At 40.4% G+C, this 18,971-nt stretch overlaps 1 protein-coding gene across 1 annotated transcript in view; it reads left to right on the top strand.

Annotated features, from left to right (window-relative positions):
• Positions 1-10,189: 10,189 nt before the first annotated feature.
• PROS1 (protein S) overlaps positions 10,190-18,971 on the top strand; it is a 67,066-nt gene continuing 58,284 nt past the window's right edge. The window contains exon 1 of the mRNA XM_004002847.5: positions 10,190-10,373. Within this exon, the coding sequence (XP_004002896.2) occupies positions 10,298-10,373 (76 nt within the window). The 5' untranslated portion in view covers positions 10,190-10,297. The remainder of the gene's footprint in view (positions 10,374-18,971) is intronic.

The raw sequence follows: 18,971 nt of genomic DNA, 5'->3' as shown, positions 1-18,971 counted from the left end.
GTCAACGTGCTGACGTTCCCCCCAGGCCCGGAAAGCACCGCCCTTACACTTCTCCAATCACCGTTGGATGGCCCGTCGCGAGGCGCTCTCAGTGGCTGAAGAGGTCCGGCTCCCCGCCCCCACCGGGGCTGGGAGGGAGAAGGGGGAGTGGCTTGAAGAGAGAAGGGGAGGGGGAGGGGGCAGGCGGTTCTCGTAGCTAGGCAACGGAAGCGTCCAGAGATGAGTTGAGGGATTTCCGACAGTTCTTAGGCTAAGAGGGATCTGTACACTTATCCAAACTATGTGATCGTGCTGCTCCTTGTCTGTCTCCAATCCCAACTGAGATCCGGAGATCTCAGATCTTGTGCATGTTTTATTTTGTTTCCTAAAGCAAGGAGTGGATCCTGTGTGATGCCAGCGGACACTGGCTGCACAATTACAGAAACAATACACTGAGACAATCAAGCTAAGAATGAGGGCAAAATTCGTTCGCTAACTACCCAATAGTTTAGATGAGAGTGACGTTTTAGTTTTTTGTTGTCGTTCAGTCGTGTCCGACTCTTTGCCACCCCGTGGATTGCAGCAAGCCAGGCTTCCCTGTCCTTCACCATCTCCTGAAGTTTGATCAAATTCGTCTACATTTGCTCAACTCAATTGCCATTGAGTTGGTCTTTTCCAATGAGTCGGCTCTTCGCATCAGGTGGCAAAAGTATTGAAACTTCAGCTTTAGCATCAGTCCTTCCAATGAATATTCAGGTTTGATTTCTCTTAGGAATTGTATATTGTTACATAGAATGTGAAATGGAATTGTATCATATATACTGTGTGGAGGTTATGCTTACAAAAGGATATGTTCATTTTGGAAAGTATGAAAAGGAAAAAGATGAAGAAAGTAAGATCTCATAAAGGAAAGTGAAGTTGCTCAGTCATGTCCGACTCTTTGTGACCCCATGGACTGTAGCCTACCATGCTCTTCTGTCCATGGGATTTTCCAGGCAAGAGTACTGGAGTGGGCTGCTATTTCCTTCTCAAGAGGATCTTCCGACCCAGGGATTGAACCTGGGTCTCGGATTGAATCTGGGTCTCCCGCATTGTAAGTAGACGTTTTACCATCTGAGCCACCAGGGAAGTCCCCACTTAAAGGTAACCAGTATTAAATTTTGATGTATGTACTTTCAGGATTCTTAGAGACATAGATTGCTAGCTGTTTAGTTTCTGGAAGATGGAGATCATGTCGTTGTTGTCCAGTTGCTTAGTCATATCCGACTCTTTTCTGCCCATGGACTACAGGACCCCTAACTTCCATGTCCTTCACTATCTTCCGGAGTTTGTTCAAACTTATGTCCATTGATTTGGCGATGCCATCCAAACATCTCATCCTCTGTCATCCCTTTCTGCTCCTGCCTTCAATCTCTCCCAGCATCAAGGTCTTTTCCAACAAGTCAACTGTTCACATCAGGTGCCAAAGTATTGGAGCTTCAGCTTCAGCATCAGTTATGCCAGTGAATATTCAGGGTCGATTCCCTTTAAGATTGATTGGTTTAATCTCCTGGCAGTTGAAGGGATTTTCAGGAGTCTTCTATAGCACAACAGATCAAAAGCATCAATTCTTAGGATCTCAAAATTATTTACGGTCCAAATCTCATAGCCGTACATCATTACCGGAAAAACCATAACTTTGACTAGACAGACCTTTCTCAGCAAAGGGATGACTCTGCTTTTAAATATGCTATCTAGGTTTTTGCTGCATTCAATATGCCAGCAAATTTGGAAAACTCAGCAGTGGCCGCAGGACTGGAAAAGGTCAGTTTTCATTCCAATCCCAAAGAAAGGTAATGCCAAAGAATGCTCAAACTACTGCACAATTGCACTCATCTCACACGCTAGTAAAGTAATGCTTAAAATTCTCCAAGCCAGGCTTCAGCAATATGTGAACTGTGAAATTCCAGATGTTCAAGCTGGTTTTAGAAAAGGCAGAGGAACCAGAGATCAAATTGCCAACATCTGCTGGATCATGGAAAAAGCAAGAGAGTTCCAGAAAAACATCAATTTCTGCTTTATTGACTATGCCAAAGCCTTTGACTGTGTGGATCACAATAAACTGTGGAAAATTCTTTAAGAGATGGGAATACCAGACCACCTGATCTGCCTCTTGAGAAATCTGTATGCAGGTCAGGAAGCAATAGTTAGAACTGGACAGGGAACAACAGACCGGTTCCGAATAGGAAAAGGAGTACATCAAGGCTGTATTGTCACCCTGCTTATTTAACTTATACGCAGAGTACATCATGAGAAACGCTGGGCTGGAAGAAGCGCAAGCTAGAATCAAGATTGCTGGGAAAATTATCGATAACCTCAGATATGTACCACCCTTATGGCAGAAAGTGAAGAAGAACTAAAGAGCCTCTTGAAAACTTGAAAGAGGAGAGTGAAAAAAATTGGCTTAAAGCTCAACATTCAGAAAACTAAGATCATGGCATCTGGTCCATTACTTCATGGCAAATAGATGGGGAAACAGTGGAAATAGTGGCTGACTTTATTTTGGACGGCTCCAAAATCACTGCAGATGGTGATTGCAGCCATGAAATTAAAAGACGCTTACTCCTTGGAAGGAGTTATGACCAACCTAGATAGCATATTCCAAAGCAGACACACCACTTTGCCAACAAAGGTCCATCTAGTCAAGGCTATGGTTTCTCCAGTGGTCATGTATGGATGTGAGAGTTGGACTATAAAGAAAGCTGAGCGCCGAAGAACTGACGCTTTCAAACTGTGGTGTTGGAGAAGACTCTTGAGAGTCCCTTGGCCTGCAAGGAGATCCAACGAGTCCCTCCTAAAGGAGATCAGTCCTGGGTCTTCACTGGAAGGACTGATGTTGAAGCTGAAACTCCAATACTTAGGCCACCTGATGTGAAAAGCTGACTCATTGGAAAAGACCCTGATGCTGGGGAAGATTGAAGGCAGGAGGAGAAGAGGACGACAGAGGATGAGTTGGTTGGATGGCATCACCGACTTGATGGACATGGGTTTGGGTGGACTCCAGGAGTTGGTGATGGACAGAAAGTGTTGGCATGCTGCAGTTCATAGGGTCACAGAGTCAGACATGACTGAGGACTGAGCTGAATTGAACTACGTTTGTCATAGCTTTTCTTCCAGATAGCAAGCATCTTTTAATGTCATGGCTGCAGTCACTGTCTGCAGTGATTTGGGAGTTCCGCAAAATAAAGTCTGTTAATGTTTCCATTGTTTCCCCATCTATTTGCCACGAAGTGATGGGACTAGGTGTCATGATCTTAGTTTTTTGAGTGTTGAGTTTTAAACCAGCTCTTTCACTCCTCTTTCACCTTCATCAACAGGCTACTTGCTATTTTGTAACATATTGTATTTTATTTAGAGAAATATGTAATATCTGCTTTTCTGTTATATTTTTTGGAAATAAGTAAATGGCAGGTACATTTCTATAGAAAGAAATGAATGCATTATATGTAGGGACACATGTGTCCATTCAGTCTCCAGTTACATATTGCTACTGCTACTGCTAAGTCACTTCAGTCGTGTCCGACTCTGTGGGACCCCATAGACAGCAGCCCACCAGGCTCCCCCATCCCTGGGATTCTCCAGGCAAGAACACTGGAGTGGGTTGCCATTTCCTTCTCCAGTGCATGAAAGTGAAAAGTGAAAACTGAAAGTGAAGTTGCTCAGTCGTTTCCGACTCTTAGCGACCTCATGGACTGCAGCCTACCAGGCTCCTCCGCCCATGGGATTTTCCAGGCAAGAGTACTGGAGTGGGGTGCCATTGCCTTCTCTACCAGTTACATATACTTATTTTCAAATTCTAGTAAAACAGAGACAGGGCCATAGGAAGCCCAGTGTGTTCAAGACAAAATAATGATTTGGGATTAAGGTAGTTCTAGTTTTAAAATTAACTTCTGTCTTTTACTCATTCATGAAACCCTAATCCCAACTCATATAGCTTCAGTACAGTTCAGTTCAGTCGCTCAGTCGTATTCCGACTCTTTGCGACCCCATGAACTGCAGCACACCAGGCCTCCCTGTCTATCACCAACTCCTGGACTTCACTCAAACTCACGTCCATCGAGTCGGTGATGCCATCCAGCCATCTCATCCTCTGTCATCACCTTCTCCTCCTGCCCCTAATCCTTCCCAGCATCAGAGTCTTTTCCAATGAGTCAACTCTTCGCATGAGGTGGCCAAAGTACTGGAGTTTCAGCTTCAACATCATTCCTTCCAAAGAAATCCCAGGACTGATCTCCTTTAGGGTGGACTGGTTGAATCTCCTTGCAGTCCAAGGGAATCTCAAGAGTCTTCTCCAACATCACAGTTCGAAAGCATCAGTTCTTCAGCATTCCGCTTTCTTTATAGTCCAACTCTCACATCCATACATAACCACTGGAAAACCATAGCCTTGACGAGACGGAACCCTGTCGCCAAAGTAACATGTCTGCTTTTGAATACGCTGTCTAGGTTGTTCATAACTTTCCTTGCAAGGAAGAAGCGTCTTTTAATTTCATGGCTGCAGTCACTATCTACAGTGATTTTTGAGCCCCCGCGAAATAAAGTCTGACAATGTTTCCACTGTTTCCCCATCTATTTCCCATAAAGTGATGGGACCAGATCCCATGATCTTTGTTTTCTGAATGTTGAGCTTTAAGCCAGCATTTTCACTCTCCTCTTTCACTTTCATCAAGAGGCTTTTGAGTTCCTCTTCACTTTCTGTCTTAAGAGTGGTGTCATCTGCATATCTGAGGTTATTGATATTTCTCCCAGCAATCTTGATTCCAGCTTGTGCTTCTTCTAGCCCAGCATTTCTCATGATGTACTCTGCATATAAGTTAAATAAGCAGGATGACAATATACAGCCTTGATGGACTCCTTTTCCTATTTGGGACCAGTCTGTTCCATGTCCAGTTCTAACTATTGCTTCCTGACCTGCATACAGGTTTCTCAAGAGGCAAGTCAGGTGGTCTGGTATTCCCATCTCTTAAAGAATTTTCCACAGTTTATTGTGATCCACACAGTCAAAGGCTTTGGCATAGTCAATAAAGCAGAAATTGATGTTTTTCTGGAACTCTCTTGCTTTTTCGATGATCCAGCAGATGTTGGCAATTTGATCTCTGGTTCCTCTGCCTTTTCTGAAACCAGCTTGAACATCTGGAAGTTCACACTTCACTTATTGATGAAGCCTGGCTTGCAGAATTTTAAGCATTACTCTACTAGCGTGTGAGATGAGTGCAATTGTGCAGTAGTTTGAGCATTCTTTGGCATTACCTTTCTTTGGAATTGGAATGAAAACTGATGTTTTCCAGTCCTGTGGCCACTGCTGAGTTTTCCAAATGTGCTAGCATATTGAGTGTAGCACTTTCACAGCATCATCTTTCAGGGTTTGAAATAGCTCAACTGGAATTCCATCATCTCGACTAGCTTTGTTCATAGTGATGCTTTCTAAGGCCCACTTGACTTCACATTCCAGCTTGTCTGGCTCTGGGTGAGTGATCACACCATCATGATTATCTGGGTCGTGAAGATCTTTTTTGTACAATTCTTCTGTGTATTCTTGCCACCTCTTCTTAATATCTTCTGCTTCTGTTAGGTCCCTAATATTTCTGTCTTTGATGGAGCCCATCTTTGCATGAAATGTTCCCTTGGTATCTCTAATTTTCTTGAAGAGATCTCTAGTTTTTCCCATTCTGTTGTTTTCCTCTATTTCTTTGCATTGATTGCTGAGGAAGGCTTTCTTATCTCTTCTTGCTATTCTTTGGAACTCTGCATCCAGATGCTTATATCTTTCCTTTTCTCCTTTGCTTTTCGCCTCTCTTCTTTTCACAGCTATTTGTAAGGCCTCCCGAGACAGCCATTTTGCTTTTTTGCATTTCTTTTCCATGGGGATACTGGCTCTGAGCTCAAATAACCTCATCTGTGAAATGGGAATCACAATACCCACTTTGCAGGGCTGCTAAGATGATGAAATGTGAAAAATAAAGCTCAGGTGCAGTTTCTAGCAAACAATAGATTTCTGAAGGTGGTGATACCTGTCCCATAAATATTTATGATATATCTCCTCCCATAACTGTCTCCAAACTGTTAGGTATCTTGTTCTCTGTTCGCATTTTCCTGTCTTAATAACTTCAGCTTTCTTTCCAGCTTCTCCAGAGTGTATGACCTCTAGTGACTTTCCTAACTGAACCAGCCATTCCTCATCAGTGCTAGACTGCCTCTCCCCAGAGTGCCCTTCCAGGTACTATAACACCTCTGTAACTACAATTAATATGGTTAGCACTTCTAAAATTCCTTACTTCCTTGATTTCCACAATTATATACTATTTTGGTTATCTTCTGATCTCACTGATTATTCCTGTATCAGCTTCCTATTTATAGTCCTTAAAATCTGACTTTGTTCCTCTACTGTTTCTTAAAAAATATGTTCTCTTGGAGAATCTAATAACTATTAGACTTCTGTACCTGAAGAGCTGTACTATACTTACTGTCTTACTGCATTTCTGGAACTGTACTTAACCCCTGCTCTACTTTATGTCAAGCTAATTCTGGTAGTGGTACATTACCAAACATTTCTGATACCAATATACAGTTGGCCAGTTAGTTAACTAGCTGACTGTTAGTTTTTCATTATATTAAATGGTTTGATGGATATGTACTGCTCACTATTTCCAGTTCTCTTTTACTTTTACTAACACATGAGATAGATACTCCCACAGTCTTGAAGACATAAGACCTCCTTTGTTCAATGAAATATGAGTGTGCTGGCTGTATTACTTTTCGGTGAAGGCATTTAAGAGCTGGTCCACAATTCTTCATGTTCTATCTTCTTGTGCAATGCTAACTATAGAAGCCTACTTTACCTCTGAAGTACTACAACATAAAAAATAGCATGGAATGATGAGGCAACACATGGAAGACAGCTGCCTAGAAAGTCCTATAGTAGACTGCCTATAACCAAAAAGTAAACACTTATTTTAAGCCACTGTAATTTTGTGGCTGTTTTGCCACAGTACAAACCTATTTGTTATGAATGAAAAAACAGTCTTGCTGTCATCATTCTAATTAAGACTCTTGCTTAATTTTTCAGACACTGTTGAATTTGCATCCTAAATGTTACCTGGTTTCTTTTATATTTCTCTCCAGTTTTATTGAGATAAAACTAACAAATAAAATTGCAATATATGTGATGTGTACAATCTGATGATTTGATGTATGTATACATTGTGAAATGATTTCCACAATCAAGTTAATTAACACATCCACAGGCTCACATTCCTTTTTTTTCTTTCTTCTTTCTTTTGGGGGAGGGCTGAGACTTTGCTACTGCCTTAGCAAATTTCAAGTATACAATACAGTATAATTAACTTTAGTCATCACGCTGTAACTTAGATCCTCAAAATGTATTCATCCTATAACTGAAAGTTTGTACCCTTTATCAGCCTCTCCTCATTTCCCCACCTCTCAGCCCCTGAAACCACCATTTGACCCTCTATTTCAATGAATTTAACTTTTTAAAAATTGTACATGTAAGTGATTACATGCAGCATTTGTCTTTCTCTGTCTGGTTAACGTCACATAATACCCATGTATAAATGTGAAATATACATAGATAGATACATAGATAGATAGATTTGGGCATAAATGTTATCAGACTTATACTGTTAAATTGAATTTAGGTGAATGTTTATGTATTAGTCACTATTCTCGGCACTAAGAAAATAGTTGTGAACAAAACATTTAAAAATTCCTGCCCTTGTGGTTGTATTTTACATTCTAGTAGTTGTGGACTAAAAAAAAATGCACAACATGAGAGTTGCAAGTTAGATGTTTATTGGGGGCAAAATGAGGACTACAGCTGGGGAGAGAACATCTCAAATAACGCTAATAAGCTGTTCTAAAGAGGTAGCAGAAAGGTCACTATTGTATGATTTTTGTCAGGGGTGGGGTGGTATATGTAAGCAAGCCCAAATTTTGGCAGAGGCTTACTGCTAGTGACATGGAGCGTCTATCACTCTTAACAGTTTTAGTGGTTTTCTAGATATGAGGAGATGCAAGAATTTGGCATCATAAAATCTGAAAATATGTAACTTTCTGAAGGCCCATTCTGTCCATTTTTCCCAGAGCACAGAGTGCCTCATTCCTGATCTCTACCCTGAACTTGAACTCTGTTCAGGGTCTGTTGAAGATAGCAGCTCCAGTGGCTAATGACTTAATCTTTGTAGAGGCAGATGACCAGTATCAACTTTTAGTAGACATGGTAGAGAGTAATGAGGATGCAGATAATAGACATAATAAGTGGGAAAATATATTAGTAGAAGATTATATGGAGAAATGTAAAACTGGGTGAGGGAATGGGATTAGAACCAGGAAAAGGGATTAGTTTGCCAGTCAAATTTTGGATAAGATTTAATTACAAATTTAGAAGTGTACTGAAAACAAATTTTGACTAAGGGAAATTGACCAAATGCTAATCAATATCGAGCTAAAGGTGAAATCATCCTCACAGAGTGAATTCATGCAATAAATTAAAAACCTGAAAAATTTCTCCAAAGATGTATTATTAAATTTTAAAACATTTCAGGGTATAAGTTTTCAAAATTCAACATTATAGTGTAGGTAGGACACAATTTTTCACCATTGACAACCAATCTTAGGACTGTGATGTACATTTGTGGTCTTAAAATGATTTAAAAGTTTCACACTCGGTTGAACTTTTTTAAAGATCAAGATTTTTTTTTTAGGTCCTTTGCATTTCGCTAACCTTTCTTCATACTCTGTATTTTTTAATGTCTATATGGGTGATGCTTTGTTATGAACGCTATTGATGCATGATATTTGAAGTCTTCCCTTGTGAAATATTGATATCTCAAAGCCAATATTCTACTCTTAATTCTTCCTCAAGAATGAGGCAATGCTGTGGCTTAAATGCATTTAAATATTCAGTAATTAAATATAATACTTAAAAGTCATTTTGTTTTATGTTCTGATTGCTAGCACACCAAACAATTCTACAGAGATTAGACATATTTTTAATTAAATCGCCTGGGTTTGGAATTCAGACATAGCAAGAAGGAAGTTAAAAGAGGGAAGAATATGGATATGTTCAGCAACTCCTTTGCACATTTTCAGAAATAGTGACCCACATAAACTTCCATCCAGCTGGATCACAGAACCACAGAAAGCTAGAGCTGGGAAACACCCTTGAGAGAGCATCAGGCTATTGACTTTGACACACATAGAAAATCAGTTGATACATTGATTAGGCAGAAATACTGACAGTGATACTTAGGAAGTGTGCCTTAAGTATGGGCTACCCTTTAACACACTAATTGCCTCACATGTGTTCTCTCTCTAAATTCTTCCCTCAACACTGTAAAAACTTACTATTATCTCCATTTTACAGATAATACAATTAGTAAACTGCAGAGCATGGCCACTCTAATCTAGGCGGTTCTTAAACTTAGTCTTAAACATTAATAACATGTTTCAAATGTGCATGCCTAAACATAAAAAGCAGAGGTAATATGCAAAAACCAAAGATGAGCTATTTGAAGGTGATAGAATCCGATACATTCGCTTTTCTCCGCAGAACTTTTTTTTTTTTTTTGCTATACTTTACACTATAAATGCAAGAACAAAATTAAAACGTTGATGATCAAAACCTCCATTAGCTCTGTTCTCCGCAGCCAACTTAGAGTTCTCATTTTTTCCAGATTTTGGTTAACATCTTCATCGCCAACATCAGATTTTTTCCTTTTAAACTTTAAGCCTGGATACCCCGATCTTTAAGAGTCAGACACGATGAGCGACTGAACTGAATTGAACTGAACCCTGATCTCTGAGTCCTCTGTCTTCTGGGCCACTCAAGTCTTCCACTCCGGCTCGCTGGAGGTGGTGGAGATGGTCGTTTTAAACGCTTTTGCTTCCTGTTGTTGGCAAACTTCATATTCCGGAGACCAGAACGAAGCGCTGAGTCTCGAAAGGGCCAGGAAGGATGTCTCGACAGTGTTTACCAGGCCTCCAGTTCTCTCCCTGAGCCCTGCCCCCAGCTCCGAAATGAAAAGCTTCCAGGAAATGTCCCTGTTATCACTTCCCCGCCGGGCGGGGGGCTGGGAGCGGGCGGTCCCCTCCGCCCCCGGCTCCGCGGCTCCGCTGGCGCACTGGCGCACTGGCTCGCAGGCGCCCCCGCGCCGCAGTCCTCAACTAGCGGCGCCCGGGTCGTAGCTCCGCCGCGCGCTGGGCGCTGGGGTCCCCGCCGCAACGCGCCTCCGCTTCTGCCCGCGCCTCCGCCCGTTTCGCCATGAGGGTCCTGGGTGGGCTCACGGGGACGCTGCTGACGTGCCTCGCCCTAGTGCTTCCCGTCTTGGAGGCGAACTGTGAGTAATCAATAGCGTCTTGTCTTCTTTCCCTCAGCGGTGCCAACTGAACTACGAGCCCTGTTGGACGGGTTTTCTTTTCTGGGGCTGCAGCCTCCTAGAAAGTTTCCAGTAAATGCTTCCATCAGCAATGTATCTAGCGGGCCTTGTAATGGTGGGGCAGGGTCAAATGGGAGTCGTGTTGCCTACGGGACAGATTCTAAAACAAGAGTGATACTAAACATCAGTGAAGGAGTTAGAACACCTACCTACCAATTGCCCCTAACAGTGGAAGTTCTCAGTCAGATGACAAGGATGAGCACACTGCAGTATAAAAGTAGGGAGGAAAGGCAACCCCCTCTTGTCTTCCATTTGTACAAGCGCCTGACCCCAACCGGCACCCCCTGCTGCAGCCTACCTCCCTTCTGCAATTTCTGGACTTTGATCTTGCTCTGCTTATCTCAACATTGACAAACGAATTGTTAGGAGATGACTGCGCGTTTGCATAGCAGATCATTTTTTTAACCTTGAAGTCTAAAGGACTGTTAAATATTGTAGTTCTCAGATCGTTTTTTACTGACAGTTTTTGGCACTGAGTGCCGCTCTTCTGAGATCATCGCAGGAATTCTTTTCAGTTTATCTTCGTATGTCTTGTTCTTTATGTTTCCGTGCCTCGATTCAAGGCAGGATATTGAGTTTTCTGTGAAAGAATGTAATCATATCAAGGTATTTAGTACGTTTTAGTTGCCACTTAGTTTGTTCTCTAAAGTTTAAGCACATTCGCTGGTCAAAAATGCTTTCTTGTGATATGTTTTATTCTCAGGAAATGGCATGGGAGAGATAAACTGAATTACACCATAAATGGTTAAAGCTCCATTGTAAGTTTCACAAAGATATAATTTCAGGAGAATTAAATAGGAATTTACTAACATTCCTCGGTGTTTAAGTGGTAAAGAAGCTGCCTGCTAACGCAGGAAACGTGGGTTCCATCTCTGGGTTGAGAAGATCCCTTGGAGGAGAGAAGGACAACCTACTTTCTGGGAAAATCCCCTGGAGAGAGAAGCCTGGTGGACTACAGTTAATAGAGTCACAGCGAGTTAGACAGGACTGAAGCGACTGAACATAACACACACAACATTCTACTGATTTTTCTTAGTTACAGATCAGGATGAATGTGATGTTTTAAAATTCTAATTTAAAGGCTAAAAGAACATTTATTGATTTTATATTAAAGGTCTGTTGCAGAACTTCGACATACAAACCTCTGTCATTAAGCCTATATGTGGACCACATACACTAACTCATTATCTATATAGCTCAGTAGGACAATCAAGTGTTTGTCTGATAACCAGTGTTTTGGAAATGAGAAAAAGGCAAAAATGGCTTGCTACACTTACTGCTTGTCACCACAGAAATTTGCTAAACCATTTGTTTTTGTAGAGATTGTTACATTTTTGTTAAATCTTTTGTTGTTGTGTAGTTGCTAAGTTGGTTTTACAAACCATTGTCTGTAGCTGAGTTAAAAATGATGTGTGCTGTGTTTGTCATTATACCCGTGTAACCATGCCATACATAGGGAGAAATACACTTGTTATATATACACACTAATAGAATAGATAAATTAATTCTTCTATAAAGAATTAATTTGCAGAATTAATTCTTCATATGGCCATAAAGAATAGGTGGCACTATAACACCTTTGTTTTAAAAAGTATAATAGTTTAATGGGATTAAAAATCATTTCTGGCTTACTGATAAGAAAACTGAGATATAGATGGAATGTGTTTACTCCCTGAGATTTTAAACTTGAGATAGAATTAAAGTTCTATTTGTTATATGATTCATTGTTTAGTCCATAGAAATAGTCATTAAAGGAAAAAGTTTATAAACTTTTTTGAAATTGTTCAGAGATATGAACTGACTTTTCAGACATGCATACATATAGATTTGGATCTATATGTATATCTATCTATTGATTTAAAGTTTATTCTTTTATATATTGTATGCCACACTAAAGGCTGTGTGAAGAAAAATAGAGGAAAGAGGATGTCCCCTTTGGCTGTGCTAATTTGGTCCTTTCCAGACATCTACTTCTGCTTAGGTGTCTACCCTGGACATTAATGACTCCTGTTTTTCTTCTCTTTTCTACTTTTTCTTTCCTTTTCTGAATTTTTTTTTTTTTTTTTTTTTACCATTTATCTAGCTTTGTCTTTTCTTAAATTCCCTTTATTTCAGAGTTCAAAATGTGTTGCAGTGATGGAGAGATTTTTATCAAGTTTAGATTAGAGTTGGGGTTGGTGCTGGAAGAGTTAGAGACAATGTCTGGTATACAGCATCATCATCAATAACAACACCCTGTGCCATATTCTTCTGCTGTTAATCACATCTAGGATGTAGAACCTTGCTTTTCATAATCAATCTTTTCTGTCCACCAAGTTCAGTAAAACTCTTTAATAGCTAAGTGATATCTATTCCTATTTAAACTTTTAAAATACTGAGAAAAATGTGAGAAGCCTGATAATACCTATATTAATTAATATTCTTTGGCTATAAGCAACAGCAATGACTCTTGATAACTAAAGGCAAAGGGAAGGAAGAAGGAAGAGGAAGAGAGAAAAAGAAAGAAAAGAAGAAATAAAGAAAAAAAGAGGGGGAAAAAAAAAGCTGAGTGAATTGATTGGAAGACTAGGGAAGCCAGGGACTTGGGCATTTAGGTGATCTATATAGTGGAAACTCATGTGCTCACTATGTTAGGAGCTGCCATCAGATAACCCAGTTCTAACTACCTTCTCGTTCTGTGTATACTTGTTCATGATTGAATTTCTTAGAAAAGAGAGCCTGATTATTTTGGCTTAGCTTATTTCTGGAGCCCTGTGATTGACCACTCACTAGAATCAGGAAGAGTGTCAGAAAGACCACTCTCACAAAGGAATGGATGCTGGGAAGGAAGCAGAAACAACAGAAGTCTACACATTCCAATTGGCTGTACAACATGCATACATACACACAACATGCATACACGCATACACACAACATGCATGCATACATACATACATACAACACACACATACATACATACATACATACATGCCCTTTATCCATGAACACTGTTTGAAAAATACTTCTAATGCAATGCAGATGTTTCTAATATAATGCAAATAACTAGTGTACAGTAGAAAGGACCTCTCTTGAACAGATTTCAGTCACCACACTCAGAGAAGAAGGCTCAAGGCTACCATTTCCTAGTTTAGTATCATAAGATGATATCCATGTAGTTAAGTCACAGTTCTGTGTCAATGTGATGTGCTTTATGGATTGGAACGATATATTAGAATACAACCACATCCTATATACCAAAAAATACTTTTACAAAAAACAAGCAAGGGAATATGGGTACTGGCTTTAGGGGTTGCCTGTGTCTCTTGGTTTTAAGCTAGGACTGGTATTCATGACTTCCTGCTTCACTACCCAATTCATATGTCTCTTGCTTTTAGGCAGTTCTTCATGTTTGATTTTTTTTTTTTTTTTGTTCTTCTCAGTGAGATGAACCACACACTTATTGAGGAAGAATCTGAGCCCTGTTGTTCCTACACACACAGCTATACTGGAGAAGCAACATTTTGAGACTCTTTTTGTCTCAAAGGGACAAAAAGAGCTCAAACTGAGCTCTCAATAATTGATCAGTGCATAATTCCATAAAACATAATGAACCAATGAAAGCCAAAGTCATCATCCCATTGACTTATTTCTTTTGTGGAATTAATTCCTTGGAGGTAAAGTTGGGTGGCTTAGCATAAAGCATTGAACAAGTCTACCAGTATTCGTGCTGATAGAAAAATTAAGTCTAAATGAAGAGTAAATCTCTCTACCTTTGAGTACGAATTGCTGCTTCTTCATTTAAAAAGTGCCCTAGCTAGTCAGCCAGTCACCAGGTAACTGGTTGGATTTTGTAATCTGTCCCATTTCCAACACCTGAATGAATAGCAGTTCTGCTAACAGATTTGGTGGGTCTTTTTTAGGAGCAAGAGTCTGGTCTGGTGGCCCTCTGTGAAGGAAAATCTATGTAATTGAGTCTATATGTAGTCTCCACCCTTGCCACCACTGCTGCTTTTTTTATGAGTATTGAACAGACACTAACCTGAGAGAACAAAGCAACAGCCGGAAGGCCATATGTACCACAGACTTGTGTGTTACTCCTTGTAGCAGTTTAAAAATCATAAAATTTCATCTAAAAATTTGTTTTTATGACTTCTTTGGAAAACAAAGATCTGGCAATACTGGGCCCACGTTCTAACATAGCAAGATTCAGCTAGAGCTGATTCAGAGCTACCTTTTTTTTGATGAAGTTTGAAAAAATTATAGAATTATTTCTTATTGTGAAATCACAGTGATTGTTACATTTAAAGTAGAGTGGGAAGCAATTATAGAAAGACTTAAAATTCTTTGCCAGTCTTCTCAACTCTCCTTGATCTTAGGCCAAAATTGTTTCAACACGTGTTTTGTAAAAACTCAAATGTTTGCAACTTTCAATGGCATCCTAGTGAACAATTAGAACTTCCATTTATTGGAAAAGTCTATTAATTTGGCTTTGAGGGATAACCGTTTGCTTACTTGAGTCATTGTGTCTTGGTAGTGAATGAATGCAGTTGAGTAAAACTAGGTCCTTGCTGTGAAATCAGAACATGCGAAAAATCAAATACAGTCCTAATCAATGACTAAGCCTAAGGATTCTAAGGAGTGTAGGACCTGTTATTTCAGGAAAATGATTTAAATTGGCAAGTGTAACCTAAGATAAGTACTGTGTAAGGAATGTTCCCTGTGCTAATATTAACCTGGATAGGAAATACCTGAACATTGATGTTTTTATTTTTAATTATCTAGTTATTGGTTAAACTTCTACTTATAACATAGTTAAGCATTTTCATATGCTTGTCACTACCTCAGCATTTAGCATTTTTAAAATATTGAGCAAATTCTTTCTAGTCCTCAACTATTAAAAAATTATACAAAGTTGAAGAAAGTAACTTTTGAAACATAGCAAAAACTTAAGTGCTGAATATTCAGTTATACAAGCAAATAGTACATAGAAAGTCACTGGGGAATTCCTTGGAGGTCCAGTACTTAGAACTCAGCACTTTCACTGCCCTGGGCCTGGGTTCTATCCTGGTCAGGGACCCAAGATCCTGCAAGCCATGTGGTACAGCTAAAAGTAAAAAGAAAGTCAGCAAACTTCCATGTCTTCTCCACTAATGATCTAAGTTTTCTTTATCCATTTGATTGTATCTGATTCTATAACCTCGTATAACCACAGCTTCGTTAATGAACCCAAAACAAACAATATTGTCAAAATTTTTATCATGATACATTTGCCACTTCTTACCAAACATTTATTTCCATTTAAATTCATCTCTCAGTGATTTGGAGGACTTCCCTGGTGGCTCAGATGGTCATGAATCTGCCTATAATCCAGGAGACCCGAGTTTGATCCCTGGGTGGGGAAGATCCCCTGGAGAATGAAATGGCGACCCACTTCAGTATTCATGCCTGGAGAATTCCATGGACAGAGGAGCCTCCTGGGCTACAGTCCCTGGGGTCGTAAAGAGTCGGACACGACTGAGTGACTAACACCTTTTTTCTATGGAATAAACCATCTCAGTAAATTCCTTGCTGGTTCAGATGGTAAAGAATCTGCCTGCAGTGTGGCAGACCGGTTCAATCCCTGGGTTGGAAAGATCCCCTGGAGAAGGTAATGGCAACCCACTCCAGGATTCTAACCCAGAAAATTCTGTGGACAGAGGAGCCTGGAGGGCTATAGTCCACAGCGTCACAGAGAGCTGGACCTTCTCAAGATTGCTGTAATTCCAAGTATTCCTCATTGTTTGTCACCAAATTCTTTTCCCTTATTTATGGAACCTAGCTGACGCTTGTTGACTTTTGAGTTTATGAGCCTTGCACCAGATTACCTTGAGAAGAAACACAACTGACAATCATTAAATGGGCCATTGTATCCCCTTTTATAATTTAGAATCTCTGGCATGGGCCTGTCTTGTGAACACTGTCTTGGAACACAAATATTCTCAGCTCTGGGGCAATTCTTGGCCAAACTTCTTTGTTTCTAGGCCTAAGATCTAACTCTTAGTAGGTCTCTGAACAGCTGGACAGACCGTTTGTAACCAGTGAGAGAGTAGCCTAGATCCTGATCTCAGATAATTTTTTATTCTAAGCAAAGTGGACAATGAGAAAAACTGCTTATCCGTCTGCCCATTGTGAGGGTTTTGTTTCTCCCATGCCCTTTAGGATTACCCTTGAGAGAGGCTGCAGTTCATTTATGGCTGTAGCTTTGTAGCAGGTCTACCTCTGGCTCATGTTGGTACATCTTTTCATTTTTGTTGTTGGTCGTAGGCCTTTCCTCTTGAGTCTATGAAGGGACTAAAGGGACAGAAAGAAGTCAAGAGAGTGAGCAATCAGCCCAGGCCACTTAGCATTCATTTCAGCTCATCCCATTCATACCATTTGAACACTGAACTGCTGCCATAACTAAATTTATGGCTGGATGTAAAACATGGCATCTAGTTCTTGGTGAGCTGTTCAAATCACAAAGTGGTCCTGTGTTCAGATCTTCACGTAAGTCCAAAAGGACACCAGGAACAGTTTCTCAAAGGGAAAATAGTTGCTGAAAGAAATGTGACTTGCTCCCAACTCAAAGGGAACACTACTGAAATTCTTCTGGGGCTTGCTACAGTCTCTCAAGTGTACCCTGCCATCCTGTGGACCATTTGACTCCAGTTGGATCTGATGAGTCATTGGCCAGCCTACATGACAGACTGCGTGAGGTGAACTTTGGACTAGCTGGAGAGCATTCTCTTGTTTTGGTTCCCACCTACATTTGGCAGTTTTTAGACTCATGGTTAAAAGCTCAGAGTAGAACATCTAAAATTGGAATGAATATGCCTTAAATATAAGAGGTCCATCAAAATCTATTCTGCCATCTTAGTGGTAGACACCCAGGTATATAACAACTTGTTTCTCACTTGAGCAGGAATATTCCAATGTGACCAGATTGCTGCTGAAAACAGTTTCATGTTCTCAGATCTTGGGAAGAAATCGCAGTTTGAAGACTGAGTCTTATGGACCTATAGTTTCAGGAACGAATTCCCTATATCAGCTGAGGCTCATAAACCTCAGTTCTAAACAGATACTTCATATCTTAGGTGTTTTGATCTTAGATCTTAGGTATGTAATAATGACTAATGTTTTGGGAGTCTCTTTCCTTAGTGCAGTTACTCAGTGCGTTTATTTTGCTTTGGGGAAAACTAGGAAAAAAGTTTACAGATGCTTCCTCAAAGGCATCTCTCTTCTCCTTGATTCAAGAGATTCTGGCTCTATCCAGATTCAACATTGCTAATTAAGATGAGGTGGTGATTTCATTGTACTATTTGCTAACCCAGAGAATTTTGGGGTGAAAACCTCAATGAATAATTTTTTGGGTTGTCTTTCCATTTCGATCTTGGGAGATCCTTGCTTGTTAATCCTTTCTCCAAGATTTGACTACTGACGATTCAGGTCAGTATAGGCTGATGCCTAAGCTCAACCACCCAGCTTCCTCCCATGGCACTTGAAATCTGGGAGCCCAGTTTTTGTTGCAGCCCCTCCCAGAAGGATTTCTAATCTAGGGAGAACAGCCAATACAGTTTTTTTTTAAAATTCTGATGATTTCCTCAATAATCTATGATAATCATGAAAACATATTCTTTTTTTTGTCTGTATTAGGAAGTGCGGAGGATAAGTAAGGTGGTGAATAGGTAAGAATCACATGAACAATTCGGGCAGAACATCAATCTCCTATCCTTTGTATAGTCTTTCTTTTATATTATGTCAGGGAATATCTGGCTTCTCAGTGCTGTTCAGCGTGTGCCAAGGTTTTGTCTGGGATGGCATTAGCCAGCCTATCCAGCAGTTAGAACTGAAGCTGGTGGCTCTAGCTCGCACATGGAACAAAATTAGCAGTCCAACCAGACAGCATATTAAAAATCAGAGACTTTACTTTGCCAACAAAGATCCATCTAGTCAAAGCTGTGGTTTTTCCATTAGTCACATACGGATGTGAGAGTTGGACTCTAAAGAAAGTTGAGCACCAAAGAATTGATGCTTTTGAACTGTGGTGTTGGAGAAGACTCTTGAGAGTCCCTGGGACTGCAAGGAGATCTAACCAGTCCATCCTAATGGAAATCAACCCTGAATATTCATTGGAAGGACTGATGCTGAAGCTGAAACACCAGTACTTTGGCTCCCTGATGTGAAGAATTGACTCATTGGAAAAGACCCTGATGCTGGAGAGATTGAAGGCAGGAGGAGAAGGGGATGACAGAGGATGAGATGATTGGATGGCATCACCGTCTCAATGGACATGAGTTAGAGCAAGCTCTGGTAGTTGGTGATGGACAAGGAAGCCTGGCATGCCGCAGTCCATGGGGTCACAAAGAACTGGACATGACTGAGCGACTGAGCAACCTAGATAGCATATTCAAAAGCAGAGACATTACTTTGCTGACTAAGGTCCATCTAGTCAAGGCTATGGTTTTTCCTGTGGTCGTGTATGGATGTGAGAGTTGGACTGTG

This window comes from Ovis aries, chromosome 1 (assembly GCF_016772045.2).
Source record: "Ovis aries strain OAR_USU_Benz2616 breed Rambouillet chromosome 1, ARS-UI_Ramb_v3.0, whole genome shotgun sequence".
NCBI classification, from domain to species: domain Eukaryota; kingdom Metazoa; phylum Chordata; class Mammalia; order Artiodactyla; family Bovidae; genus Ovis; species Ovis aries.
The sequence above is the reverse complement of the archived record's forward strand: the minus strand, read 5'-3'. Positions and strand labels throughout refer to the sequence as shown.